The 13,405-nt window shown below is 43.5% G+C and overlaps 1 protein-coding gene across 2 annotated transcripts in view; it reads right to left on the bottom strand.

The window, feature by feature from the left end:
* Positions 1 to 1,695: 1,695 nt before the first annotated feature.
* LOC102461625 (OX-2 membrane glycoprotein-like) overlaps positions 1,696 to 13,405 on the bottom strand; it is a 46,712-nt gene continuing 35,002 nt past the window's right edge. For both annotated transcript variants that reach the window (XR_331600.4, XM_006116828.4), the window contains one exon: positions 1,696 to 6,481. Coding sequence is in view for 1 of the 2 variants with exons in the window: in XM_006116828.4 (XP_006116890.1) it covers positions 6,465 to 6,481 (17 nt within the window). In the remaining variant the exon portion in view is untranslated. The remainder of the gene's footprint in view (positions 6,482 to 13,405) is intronic.

Raw genomic sequence — 13,405 nt, 5'->3', positions numbered from 1 at the left:
AGCAACTAAGCTTCAGTGTGAATACTGCGTTCATTACATTGGCATACCTGGCCTCCTGCAGGCATCACACAACTCTTGCCTTGACTGCTCTGCTGTTTTGAACTCCACTGCATGTAGCTACACAAGTATGGGCCTCTCCCCTTTCAGGCCCCCAGGAGCTGTGGAAATGCCTCAGCATCCGGAGCTCACACAGCAACTGCCAAGTTGAGCATGACAATAGCAAATGCACTCTTGTCGGGACAACAGCAGACCAGCTTGGTCTGTGGGGAGGGGAGGCTATGGGAGAATTCGGAGGGAATCACAGAATCATTTATGTGGAATCCTGCTCTCCCCAGATACTAGGATCACAGCAGCAAGCAGGACTGCCTGCTGTGGGGGCAGGGAAAGAGACTGGATGATAAGCAGTGCAAAGCCAAGGATCAAGGGCTGAAGTAGGGGGTGACCAGCTCCCTGGCTCAGGATTGGTTGTTCCTAGGTCCTGTCTGAATTTAAAGAAGCTTCAGGGGGTAGCCGAGTTAGACTACAGGATAAACTTAAAAAACAATAAAAGGTGTGGTAGCGCTTTATAGATTAACAAAACATGTAGATGGTATCATGAGCTTTCGTGGGCACAGCCCACTTCTTCAGATGACCAGAGTTGAGTTTGGGATATGTAGACCCAAAATAAATAGGGAAGAAGGGAGGGGGGGAAGGGAAAAAAGAGAAGGGGTTGGGGAAACAAGGAGCAGAGGGAATGAAAACATTAAAGGGAAAAACAAGTAGGCAGAGCTGGTGTCTATAAGCAATGGAAGATTGGATAGCTAAAAGGAAGCAGATAAGGATCAAAGGGAACTAACAGAAGAATCCACACAGAAAGCTGTTGGCACCTTCATTGAATGTTAGGTTGATAATGGCCCAGCCATCCACGGTTTCCATTGAGAAGATGATGATAGGAGAGAGAATTGAATTTGTGGATGAATTGTAATTCCAATGCCTCTCTGTGTATTTGACTAGTAGAACCGGTTTGTGAGCAGACAGCCACTTGGAGATCTTTGATTAGGTATTTAAGGTCCCTTGCAGGCTTCCACCTTCTGCACTCAAAGTGCCAGAATAAGGAAACTGCCTTGACAACTGCAAACGCAGCATTTTCCAGAGGTTCAAGAAGCAAAACAATTTCCCCCCTTCAGTGATATTTTCAGGTAGTGCCTAGGACAAAATCTCCCCACATCTCCACCTAGCTTTTTAAAGGGAAAAATATTAGTATTCCACTCCATAACTGAATTTTCACCATCACAGAAACATTTTGAGTTAGATTTTTCCCCTTCTCAAAACTTTTGAACTAGGAGTTAAATGGGGATCAGCTCACAGCAGCTGGAAGCATCAGATCATTTGTGTGGTGGGTTCCAGAATCTAAACTTAATCTCCTATTAAATGAAGGTTAGAAGCTATCATGGCTGTACAAATAACCCTAGTTTGACAATTAATCCACATGACTGAATCGCCAACTGCACAGAGATACTTTAAAACCATGCTGTGGCTTTGGGTCATTTCTAACTTGTGGATAATGTCAGCCTACTGAGGTCATTAACACAGCTCCCTGCAGCAGCTTGGTGTATGTTTCAGTCAGGTACCAACCTGCTTGGCTTGATTCTGTTTTGCTCAAATGGGATCACAGTATCAAATGGCATGCAAGGTACGCAGAACAAATGCAAAGCCTTTAATTTTCAATATAGCTTTTTATTTGGTCTCTTTTCAACATAGCTAGAATACTATGATGAATAAACAGAGTTAATGCATTAGTAAGAGAGGTAGCTTTAGATGAAAGAATCATGAAGCAGCAATAACAAAGTCCCTAGCACAATAACAACTGTCAACAACTCTCTCTCATATCCTTACAGACACACAGATAAATACACATTAATGCACATAAAACTACATGTATCACAGTATTGAAACAGCTGCAGCTCTGGGAAATTAACACTGCTCCCTTGAAGAGTTACCTTTCCTTCCACCTATGGATTTGAACTTTGAATCTGAAACAATTACTTTAGTCTCAAGAATCTCAGCTGCTAAGTGTGTCCTATTGATTTAATAAATATGCAGACAAAACAGAAGAAGTAGCTGCAATATTCATTGAGACATAACAGTAAACAGAGGGCTGTTTAATGACCCTAATAATGCATGAGACCTGGCCTTGGAGTCAGAGGAGCCCAGCTGTCAGGTAACAGGAATGTGTATATAGTGTTAGCAGATGCATTAGTGATACCAGAGACATCCTGCCCATTAGACATTTTGGGCAGCTACCCCAGGTCCTGTGCTTTGGGGGGCCCTGCAGCAGCTGCCTCTACTATCCTATGGACCATAAGATGGTCCCCCATTTTAGCTATGGCAGCGGGACCCAGGGAGGCCTGGGAGATTATCGGGGGGGGGGGGGAGGGGAGGGCATGAGGGCCTAGTGCCAGGGCAGCAGCAGGTGTCAGGCCTTCCTTGCAACACTCACATGGCAGTGGAAAGTAGGTAACTCTGGCTTCAGCCCCAAAATGCTGCCCTGTATGATGCAGGGATTGGGGGAGCAAAGGGGAGTGGGCTGGGGATTGCTACTTCCTGTCGCTGTGGTGAAGCCGAGTGACCTGGCTAAAGGGATGGGTGGCAGGGTGGTATAGGCTGATGGGCTGCTCCAGCCTCTGCTGTCATGGTGAGTGAATGTGGGGGGGCCCAACCCCTGCTGCCACCTCACGCTAGACCCTCTGGCGTTATGCTTATAAGAAGCACATGGCATCTCTTTCCGGGGGGAAGGCAATATGCCACCTTTATTGCAGCTACAGATACAAATCAGTATATGCAGTCACACACACACAGGGTGCATCTAGACAGCACCCTTCTGTTGGAATAAACTACGCAATTTACTAAGTGCAAATGGCATAGCTTATTCCGTGTCTAGGTTGAAAGAGCTTATTTTGAAATTTGGCACTGTGTGGATAGTGCCAAATTTCAAAATAAGGCACTATTCTGACGAATCCCTTAACCTTTGTGGAATGAGGGTTACAGGGCCGCCGGAACAGTGCGCCCGCTATTTTGGGAAATAGCGGGAGCATTTAAAGACACAGCGTTGCTATTTTGGGAAACTTCCGGTACCATAACTGGTGTCATAGTTACCAGTATTACTGACCAACTAAGCTGGTTTCAAGGATGGCGCCGGGTTCTGTCAGGTGTGGTCTGGTGCTCCGAAATGGTCTTCACAGGACTACCCTAAAACTTCATGGCTACACATCCTGCTATTATGGTTGTAAGTCCCAACTTTAGTCTCTGGGTTTTGCAGTGTCATGCTGGAGTCATCTAATTGTTGGTTGGTGTTTACCTCAAGGCTGCTTCCATTGTTATGCTCCATCAGATCCCCAGAGTGACTGCAGCTGGTTTGTTTCATGCCTTTTCCTTTAGAGTAATCAGTTTTGCCCTTTTTTGGCCATCCTGAATTTGACCAATGCGTAAGTTCACATCTCCTTGTTAACCATTCTGGCCACCTGGTGCTGGAGTCTTATCTTTCTTGTCTTCCCACATCCCTGACTTACACAAAGGACAGTTCACTTCAGAGAAAGCAATTTCTCTTACAAAGGCACAAGCAGGATTTTTTACAGACTTACCAAGTTAAACAATTTTTAAATAATATTGAAAAAACTTATAATACCTAATACAAAATATATTTTAATAGTTTGAAGTTATATTAGAACATAAGAATTCATGAAAAGGTTTTTTAGGAAAAAATTTACATAAGAATGGTTATACTAGGTCAGAACAAAGGTCCATCTAGCCCAGTATCCTGTCTGTGTTCAGTGGCCAATACCAGATGCCCCAGAGGGAATGAAGAGAACAGGTAATCCTCACTTGATCCCTCTCCTGTCATCCATTTCCAGCCTCTGACAAGGAGACGCTAGGGACACCATTTCTACCCATTCTGGCTAATAGCCATTGATGGACCAACCTCCATGAGAGCAGTTGCTCTAAAACAAAGCTCATGAAAGAAAATCCAAATAACTACATAAAACAAAGCTATAAAATGAAGCCTACTACATTTGTCAGTAATCCTCTGGCTCACGTAACTCAGGGAAGGGGCTTTGGGCAAGGGGTACAAATGGAAGCAAGTAGAGTGGATTGGGGCAGGAAGAGGCGAGGCAGGGAAGGTTTTCCCAGGATAATGGAAGACAAGATGAATGAGATAATATCTTTTATTCAACCATCTTCTGTAGTTGGGTGAGAGAGAAACTTTTAATCATATAGAAAAATTTCAGGACCTGAAAAAGAGCTCTGTATGTATACTCAAAAGCTCGTCTCTCTCATTAACAGAAGGTGGTTCAATAAAAGATTTTACCTCATCTATCTTGTCTGTCTCACTTCCTCTCAATATACTACAAAGAGCTACTGTTTTTATAAGAACAGGAAGTTATGTCTGTCATGGGTGAGACCTGCAATTGGCTTGTGATTATTGTTATAGAAAAGCTGTTAAAAACCAGATTGGTAAGAAAGAAAAACAGATAGACTAGGGCAGGAGTGTGGAAAATGGGAAAGTAATCAGTCGTTAAAAAAGATCCTGAAGACTACTTATCTGTAAGCACATAGTAGTCCCAGTGAGTTCAGTGGGATTATTTGCATGCTTAAAATTAAGTACATGCTTAAGAATTTTGATGGATTAGGTCCACCATGAACACACATGCATAAAGCCCAATGCAAAAATAACAAAGAACCATGCACATCTTTGGGGAAATATTTTGAGATGTTCAGTTTCTTCAGCGCTTGTCCTTTTCTTTAACTTGACCTCTTTAGAGAGAAAAGCTTGGAATGTGCCACTTTTCCTTTAACATGCCCCTGCTAAGATCAGCCCTCCTTAACCAAGTTTAAATGACTAGGCTGGAATATGCTGAACCTGAATAATCTTAAAACAAATTCTAAAATGCCTTAACATTAGAAAAATCCTAATGTTCATGATGGATAAGGTGATCAATTTTAAATTGCCATCACTTCCATTTTTCTTCCAATGTGGCTTACATTGTTAATACTCAGCTAGCCCTGCAGACCAAGCCAGATTCATGGCTTCTAGCCCCAGCATAAAATTTCTGATAAGAAGTTCTGAGCAGAAATGTATTTTTCTCATTTGTACAACTCAAAAATGGTCAAAGTAGTTGAATGAACAAAGAAGAAACAAAGATCGGGCTGAGACCCAAACTAGAAACTTTTAAATCAAATGAAATGTGTGCAGATGAATGAAACAAAGGGTGTTGAAATGAATATTGGATCTCAGTTGGTAGTGATGGTGCATGCTGAGCTTATCTAAAGGGCATGACATATGGAAAATCTATTTTAGGTACACTTTTACATTAATGTTGTTGAATTCACACTAGGCACAGCCATAAGGCAAGTCAGAGCATGCTGTGTGATGTAACATTAACAAGTTGGATGTTACCTACAGGCTATGTCTACACTACGAGCCTCTTCTGCAAGAAGAAATGCAAATGGAATGCTCACTTGCATATGTCACACTCTCGTGCATTTCCTCCTCGGATCCCTTTTCCGCAAGAGATTTTTGTGCAAAAAAAAGCTGCACAAAAGCCTTTTGTGCAAAAGGGATCCGAGGAGGAAATGCAAATGAGAGTGCGACATATGCAAGTGAGCATTCCATTTGCATTTCTTCTTGCAGAAGAGGCTCGTAGTGTAGACGTAACCCATAGGTGAGGAGTACTTGCCCTATACAAAAGCATTTAGTTATTCTGTATAAACAATTTTGTAAATGCAAAGTAGAGAGATCTAGCCCAATAGCACACAGGCACCCAAGGAAGCCATTGTAAGGACTAGTCCAAACATACTGGTAATTTAGCAGGCAGTAAATTAGAACACTAGCTGGAATTTCTAAAAATACAAGAAGAGACATGATGGGTGGAAACAGAATGAAAAAGGAGCAATGAGAAACGTCGGTACTCCTATTTTTGGATTTTATTTTAATTCCTCCTTTCTTCTCATTTTCTCACTTCGGAAATAACTTATTCTGTTTGTTTTTAATCCTTAAGATATTTTATTTTTTAACTTTGCGATGGCTGCTCTTTCTAATTTTGTCTTGAAATCCTATAGCTCTTTCCTAGCTGGAGCCCTGTTGTAGATCAACAGCAAGGGGAGGAATGGAAGGAAGGGAAACAACAACCAGTCTTATGAATGAATTTCATGGACAGATTATCCAGATCCATCATACATTCATTACTGAGAAACCTGATCAGCTAGATAGGAGGGAAGAAGCATTAGATAATCGTCATCTGTCTCTGTTCAACTAGACATTAGGTTTGTCCCTTATATGTCTGAAGCTGGTATCAGGTTTTTTTATATCCTACTATTGAGTCTAGGTTGGCTCACACTTCCCTTTTCTTGATGTTACTTTCAGACCACGCCAGGTCACTGCTCCAAATGTTGAATCAGGTTTGCAAAGGAATGATCCAGGAGACAGATTAAGATGCTCTAGATTCTAGAAAAGAAAAAAAAAAAAAAAGAACAGAAAATCGTGTTGATTGTTTAAAGCAAGAAAAGGGAACTAACTGCTTAAAATACAGCAGCAACTGCAACAAAAGACGCTCCCAGTCACATTATATTGAGTATCAGACTTATGCACAGACAAGCTACCATCTAGTTTGGTTTCCACCTTTATTTCCCTTGCTTACCAGGGAGCATACCTCAACTGGAAATCTCTGTGGCACCGACAGACATCCAATGCATGAATGGTACATGCCTTCTGTGGGATTTTAACCCAAAACCTAACAATAGGGGCTCCAGACTGTTAGCTCAAAGACTCTATAGGCTCAAACTATTATGAGGTCCAGCCATGAGAAGCAGATAGCACCTTAAGGAGATACGTTATCTGTTCATGTTTGGGTGCTAGTTTGCTAGATAAGCAACTGCTTATCTGTTGTCAGGTCTCCCGGTTTGTGCTTCAGTATACTTTTGACATGAGTCTCCTTGGTGTCAGGTTTACTATTTTCTCCCCACAACAAGGACTTTTAAAGGGAAAGCCTTTTGGAGGCTAGGTTTCGTTTTTATGTTTTCTAACTAAAGAATGTGCATGCCTTGAGAATCTGTTTCTGAAAGAAGCTCAGAAGAGATTATTCAAAAGCTAATACTCATAACCATCTTACATACCAGTTATTTCTCTTTTGATACACTCTCCCGCTGGAATGCCATCCTTTTCTAGAGATTCATAATAGCGGTGACAGTGGGGTTGCTGCTTTAACTTGATGAAGCATTTCATGTGTACAATATGTAAGCGGGCAAATGGTCCCACTATTGTGGGGAACTTTTCTGGCTTCTATGCTACCCTGGTAAAATAGACCAGCCAAAGGATCTGAGTCCCTGCTCCATTTCTTTTACCTAAAAGCCTCCCTAATTCTGAGGGCTCCCCTTCCACTCTCCTGAGTAGCAGAGTCCTTGAAATCCCAACAAGGCTGGGCCCAAGTTTTCTGTGGCTTAATCCCCGACCTTGTAGTCACTTAGGGCTCCAGAGTGGTCTCTTCCCACTGGATGCTTTCTTGGCCCACTGATCATTACATACAGTTCAAAACGAATACAATTTATTAAACAGCAACTGATTAAAAAGAAAAGAATAAGGAGAAAACGAGAAAGGTTAATAAGAACACAGAGTCCTGCTCTGTAGCATGGGGACATCACAAACAGCAATCTGCAGAATGTAAGGACAGTTCACAGTCTGTTCCTTATAGGTCCTGGGGCTCTCTCTCAGGCCCTGGCTGTGCTGCAGGGTGGGCTGCAGGTTGAACACGCTTGCTCTGGCAGTGACCACATGACTTCAGGCTCTAGGTGGCAGGACCCCTCTCCCAGTTGGGGTTACAATCCTTCTCCAAGACTGGCCTGCAGGGCCTCTTGGCTGGTGGCGTCTCCCTGCCCAGAGCCTCTTTCCCCCCCTTTGCTGGTCCCAGCTGCTCACCACACCCAGCTCCAGACTATGCTACTTTGCCAGCCTTCAGCTCCTTGCGTTGCTCCTCTGACCCCTTTGGCTCTGATCGCTGCAGGTCTGCTTCTTAGCACAGGGTCTGCGCTCTGTGGGCTGTATGGGCCTCTGGCTCTGTCACTGCAAGTCTGCTCCTCACCACAGCTTGCTCTTCTTGCTGCTCTTTTAGCTCTCTCCTCTGACTCAGAGACCCAGAAAATCCCAGCTCACACAGGACCTGGCCTCCCAGTTTCCTCATTGGTCTTTCCAACCTGTCAATCAGGCTGACCTGGAATGTTGTCCTTGTGAGTCGTAGGGCCCTGATTTCTCATGGACCCTTCCCGTTTTGGTATTAGCCAACCAAAAACTCCCACTGAGTTTTAGTAAGGGGCTAACAGTGAGTAGTTACCAGCATTGGTGTTTGATTCCTGACTGGAACACCTAACTGAAAAGGGATCCTGACAACTCCAGTTGGCAATGACAACTGGGCCGTTAAAGGTCTGGTTGGCCCAGGGCTAAGGCAGGCTTCCTACCCGCCCTGGCTCTATGCAGCTCCCACAAGTGGCCACCAGGTCCTTGCAGCCCCTACGTGCAGGGAGGCTCAGCATTGTGCAAACACCCCAAGTGCTGCTCCTGCAGCTTCCATTGGCCAGGAACCACATCCAATGGGAGCTGCAGGAGTGGTGCCTGCTGGTGCAAGGGCAGCATGTGGAGACCCCCTGTCTGATCATACATCTAGGGCCCACGGGGACCTGGTGGCCACTTCCTGGTAAGTATTGCCAGGACCTCCCCCACAACCCTCTACCCCCACCCAAAGCCTCCTCCTGCACCCCAAGCCCATTATTCCTGACCCCACGCCAAGCCCCAACTCTTAACTGGAGCGCTCACCCCTGCTTAACCAGTAACAAATACCAGCTGTCCGCTCTCCAGCAGCATGAATTCAAGTCAGAATAAAAATAAAACCAAAACCAGATATTTAAAATGTTAATCAGTTTTCTTTTTTAAAACAAATTAAATTAAATTGGAATTGATGGCGAGCTGTGTTAAGGCCTGTCACAAGGCTTGCTGCTTCCCGATCACTCTCTCATGGCTGGAGATCACCAGGGGCATCATAGGATTCATGGGGCCCTACATAATACTGTTAAACAGGTGCCCCTATGCCCGGCGGGGATAGGGGGTCGGGAGGGAAGAATGATGATTTTTTTTAGAGATGTGATTTTTATAATCAGGCGGGGGCCACACTCAAGTGAAAAACAAAATAAATAAATAAAACCTCACTGACATGGCCCCCCCGACTGAGAAACAGAAAGACACACTCCACAATCTACTAGGTGGGGCCCAGCCCTGTGGTCATGCAGCAGGGGAAGGCTGGAGTGCTGGTGCAGGCTTCCTAATGCTAAGGGGGCCCCTGAACCTCAGGGACTGGATTCAGGCAAGGGCCCCAAGTTCCCCACCCCTGCTGTAGACCAACACCGTAAATTCAGTAGGTGACAGTACATACTTGGGGTTGGCAAATGCCTGTTAAATGGCTTCATTACCATTTGAATGGCTCTTTCACAGGTACTATGTCTGCTAATAGCTCTGGCAGGTGTTAAAGTTCAATAGATCTTCTCCAGAGGAAGCAGACACACAAAACAGGGACAGGAACAGGCTTTTGGATAGACATTAAGACCCAGGGGTGCTCCACATTTTCAGGTGCCCTTTTCCATGTATGAATAAGGACAGCCCTGGAGATCACTCTGCAGCACCCCACCATAGTTTTTGCCCTCTTTGAGACCCCTTGCATTCTGGACCCAGGTTTTGAGTTACCACCACCCAGACCTGCTTTAACAGAAGCAGTTCACAACAATTCTTAACATCCCAAAATGACATTCACCACCACAACAGAAAAGTTCGTACTGAACTGTGGCTGAACTTTTCAGTTTGTATTGAACTATATGTCCCACTCACTGCCAAGCCACCTAGCTCCTTTTAGTTGGAACTCAGCCTTCTGCTTCTGGCCTCCAGACCCAGTCAGTGTTTCCCACAGAAGGTTCCAGGCTGTGGCCTCCAAAATCCCCTGAGGTCAGGTGTTTCCTGCAGAAGCCTTTCACTTTCTTCAGTTTCCTGAGTTCTCCCTCTGTGCTTCCCTTGCACTCCCCCCTGCCCCTCCTCCAGCTCTTTGTGGGGAAAACACCTGTTTTCTCATGTGGCTCAGTCAGTCAACAGGGTGTATTACCCCAATAATCCCAGGCCCTCTAACCTATAACAGGCAAGCCACATAAGGCTGACACACACAATAATCCATTACAATCATTGTAAAAGTTATATGCTGAACCAGTTCGCCCTCCTCATTTCCATTGAGGACTGAGTCCAGTGTTTTGGTTTATATACAGAACCAATCAGGGGGCAAGACATATTTAACAAACATTTGAATGCCAGCTTTATAAATACAGCACAAAATCCAATTAATGTTTATATTATTTTCAGTCTTTAGGAATGAGTGATCTTTAGTCATTTTCTTATTTCCAATTTTTAGTAGTTTCAGCCAATTGTGCACAAAAGATCTGCAGAAACACTTTGTTTCACTTTTTTTGTTATGTAATCTATCCATTTAAAGTTGATTTATTTAACAAAGTAACTTTTTAAAATGCTGATTGACTTGTGCATTTTTAAATTCAATTCCAATTTCCATTCAACAGCAGCTTGAGAGAAATAATGGATGAAAAGTTACCTGGTAAATAAAAAACACTTTTAACAATGACAAAATGAACAAATTAAGACTCTGAGTATAGAGGAATATTCAGACTCTTAATTTCTGAAGGATGGCTACAAAGACCGTTCAATCAATATTTATGGCTATAATGTATCCATCTGTTTTTTAAAAAGCCAGATCCAAATGAATGTAAAAGTTATATTAAATTGTAATTAATCATATCTACATGTGTGTGTGCCATGTTAGTAGCAGCAAACAACTCCTATCTCTTTCATTTCACCACACAATGGAGGCCAGGCCTGGGAAACTGTATACAGACTGGGAACAAATTAAAGATCTGATTTAGGAGTTATTGGGCAAAACAAACACTGCCCGGCTACGTCTACACTGGCCCCTTTTCCGGAAGGGGCATGTAAATTTCACTAGTCGTCGTAGGGAAATCCGCGGGGGATTTAAATATCCCCCGCGGCATTTAAATAAAAATGTCCGCCGCTTTTTTCCGGCTTTTAAAAAAGCCGGAAAAGAGCGTCTACACTGGCCCCGATCCTCCGGAAAAAGTGCCCTTTTCCGGAGGCTCTTATTCTTACTTCAAAGTAGGAATAAGAGCCTCCGGAAAAGGGCACTTTTTCCGGAGGATCGGGGCCAGTCTAGACGCTCTTTTCCGGCTTTTTTAAAAGCCGGAAAAAAGCGGCGGACATTTTTATTTAAATGCCACGGGGGATATTTAAATCCCCCGCGGATTTCCCTACGACGACTGCTGAAATTTACATGCCCCTTCCGGAAAAGGGGCCAGTGTAGACGTAGCCCCCCATTCTTTACAGTTTGCCCTTATGGATTAACCTCAGTGTGGTCCCCCTGGGACTCCAGTCACAGCCCTAGACTCTTAACTGTTATTTGCCCCACCCAAGAGGCTGGGAGCTATAAACTATTTAATGGAGCCCGAGCCTGAGCCCAACTACTTTTGATTTCTGTAATGAGGTGGAGTGGCCTCCCTACCCACCTGAGAGTGAGGGACAACTACCCCATCCAAACAACAACCAGATAGTGCCCAGTTGTGCAAACAACTTCCTGGGTTTAAATAGAAAGCCCAATCAGAAGTCCTAGTGTTCCCTCCAAGCAAGGCCCAAGGAGGCCTCCCGCATATAACTGCAGTTTCATTGTTGCTCCACTTGGTTGGTTGATAGCAAATTGCTGGCTGAGGGCATGGAGATGTGTTTCCTGGGAACCATGCAGCCCCAGGTTTAAAAGATATGGGATTATAACATCAGGCCCCCATGGGGTGATGCAAATTGACCACCAGAAAACAGACACCCAAAATCATGAGTCCATTTTAAAAATGTGGCCATGATTTTTAAGTTACTCAAGTAACCTGATATGACAAAACAGTATTGCTGACCATCATGAAAACAAAGAGTACTGACAGAATTTCAGAGTGTTCTGGAGCCCATCTCACAATAATGCAAGAAGCTCCAGGCGCCTTGCAAATTGTTGCCCTGCCAGAACTCAGCAGTCTCTCCTCTCTGCTCACCATTCCCACAGGAGGAGAAAAGGTGTAAAGAGCCCATCAGTTCAGTGAGGCTTGTTCCCTTCTCCCCTTCTGTGAGCAATATGCATAACTGTGCCTCTGCTCCTCCCCTTCCTCTTGCAGCGTCTAGAATGGGAAGTGTGGGGGGGGGGGAGGTGAAGACACCCTTGGAGTTGCATCCCTTAGGGTGCGTTTAGACTCATTCCTCTTTTGAAAGAGAAATGCAAATGAGGGGAATCAAAAATGCAAATGAAGCACTGATTTACAAATCTTATGCTTCATTTGCATAATCTCCTCCGATTTCAGAAGAGATTTTTTTTTTTTGAAAAAATAAAAAGCAGTCCAGACGGGGTTCTTTAGAAAAAAAAAAAAACTTTTCCCAAAGAACCCTTATTCCAGAAAAAATGAGGTTTATAGGGTTCTTTCGAAAAAGGGTTTTCTTCTCAGAAGAACCCTGTCTAGACTGCTTTTTTTGTTTAAATCTCTTCCAAAAAAGCAATCGGAAGAGATTATGCAAATGATGCACAAGATTTGTAAATCAGCACTTCATTTGCATTTTCGATTTCATTCCTCTTTTGAAAGAGGAATGTAGTCTAGATGTACTCTCTGCCTGCATCCCTCTGCTGTCCACCCACCTGTGGTCAAAAATCCTAGGTGGTACCGTAGTGTTTAGGAAAGTGGGCAAATAGTAATACAAACATTGGAAAAGGGCAGCAGGAGTTGCCAATCAAAAGATAGAAAACAATAATATTACTTGTTTTAAAATCTCATTAGTTTGTAGAGCTGCGTCCCTTAGGGTTTATGGATTTTGATCTCTTGAGGTTACCAATAGTAAAATATACACAACAAAAAGACATTGGTCAAAAGCAAGTAGAGTGAGAACAGCTTACAACTACATCAGATAGTTCCTGTACTGAGTTGATGTCTGATCCACTGTAATATTTGTTCCAACAATAAATTACTTATTCAGAGGGAGACCCACCTTTAGATAAGAATAATCTACATACGATCTGGCAGCCCAAGACTGTCCAATAAAATAATCTAGAGATTTTACTGTCTTCATCGATTTTCACCATTTATACAGATAAAAAAAGAGACCAAAATGACATGATTACTTCCTGACATCATAGAGCCAGCATTAGCATTTCAACAATCATGTGCAGATAATTTCTGTGAGGAATTAAATAGGGTTTTGTAACAGTGAAGCAATTGTTCATATGTTAAGGTGATGTTA

This window comes from Pelodiscus sinensis, chromosome 1 (genome assembly GCF_049634645.1).
Source record: "Pelodiscus sinensis isolate JC-2024 chromosome 1, ASM4963464v1, whole genome shotgun sequence".
NCBI lineage: Eukaryota > Metazoa > Chordata > Testudines > Trionychidae > Pelodiscus > Pelodiscus sinensis.
Note: the sequence above shows the minus strand (reverse complement) of the source record. Positions and strands in the feature narration are given on the sequence as shown.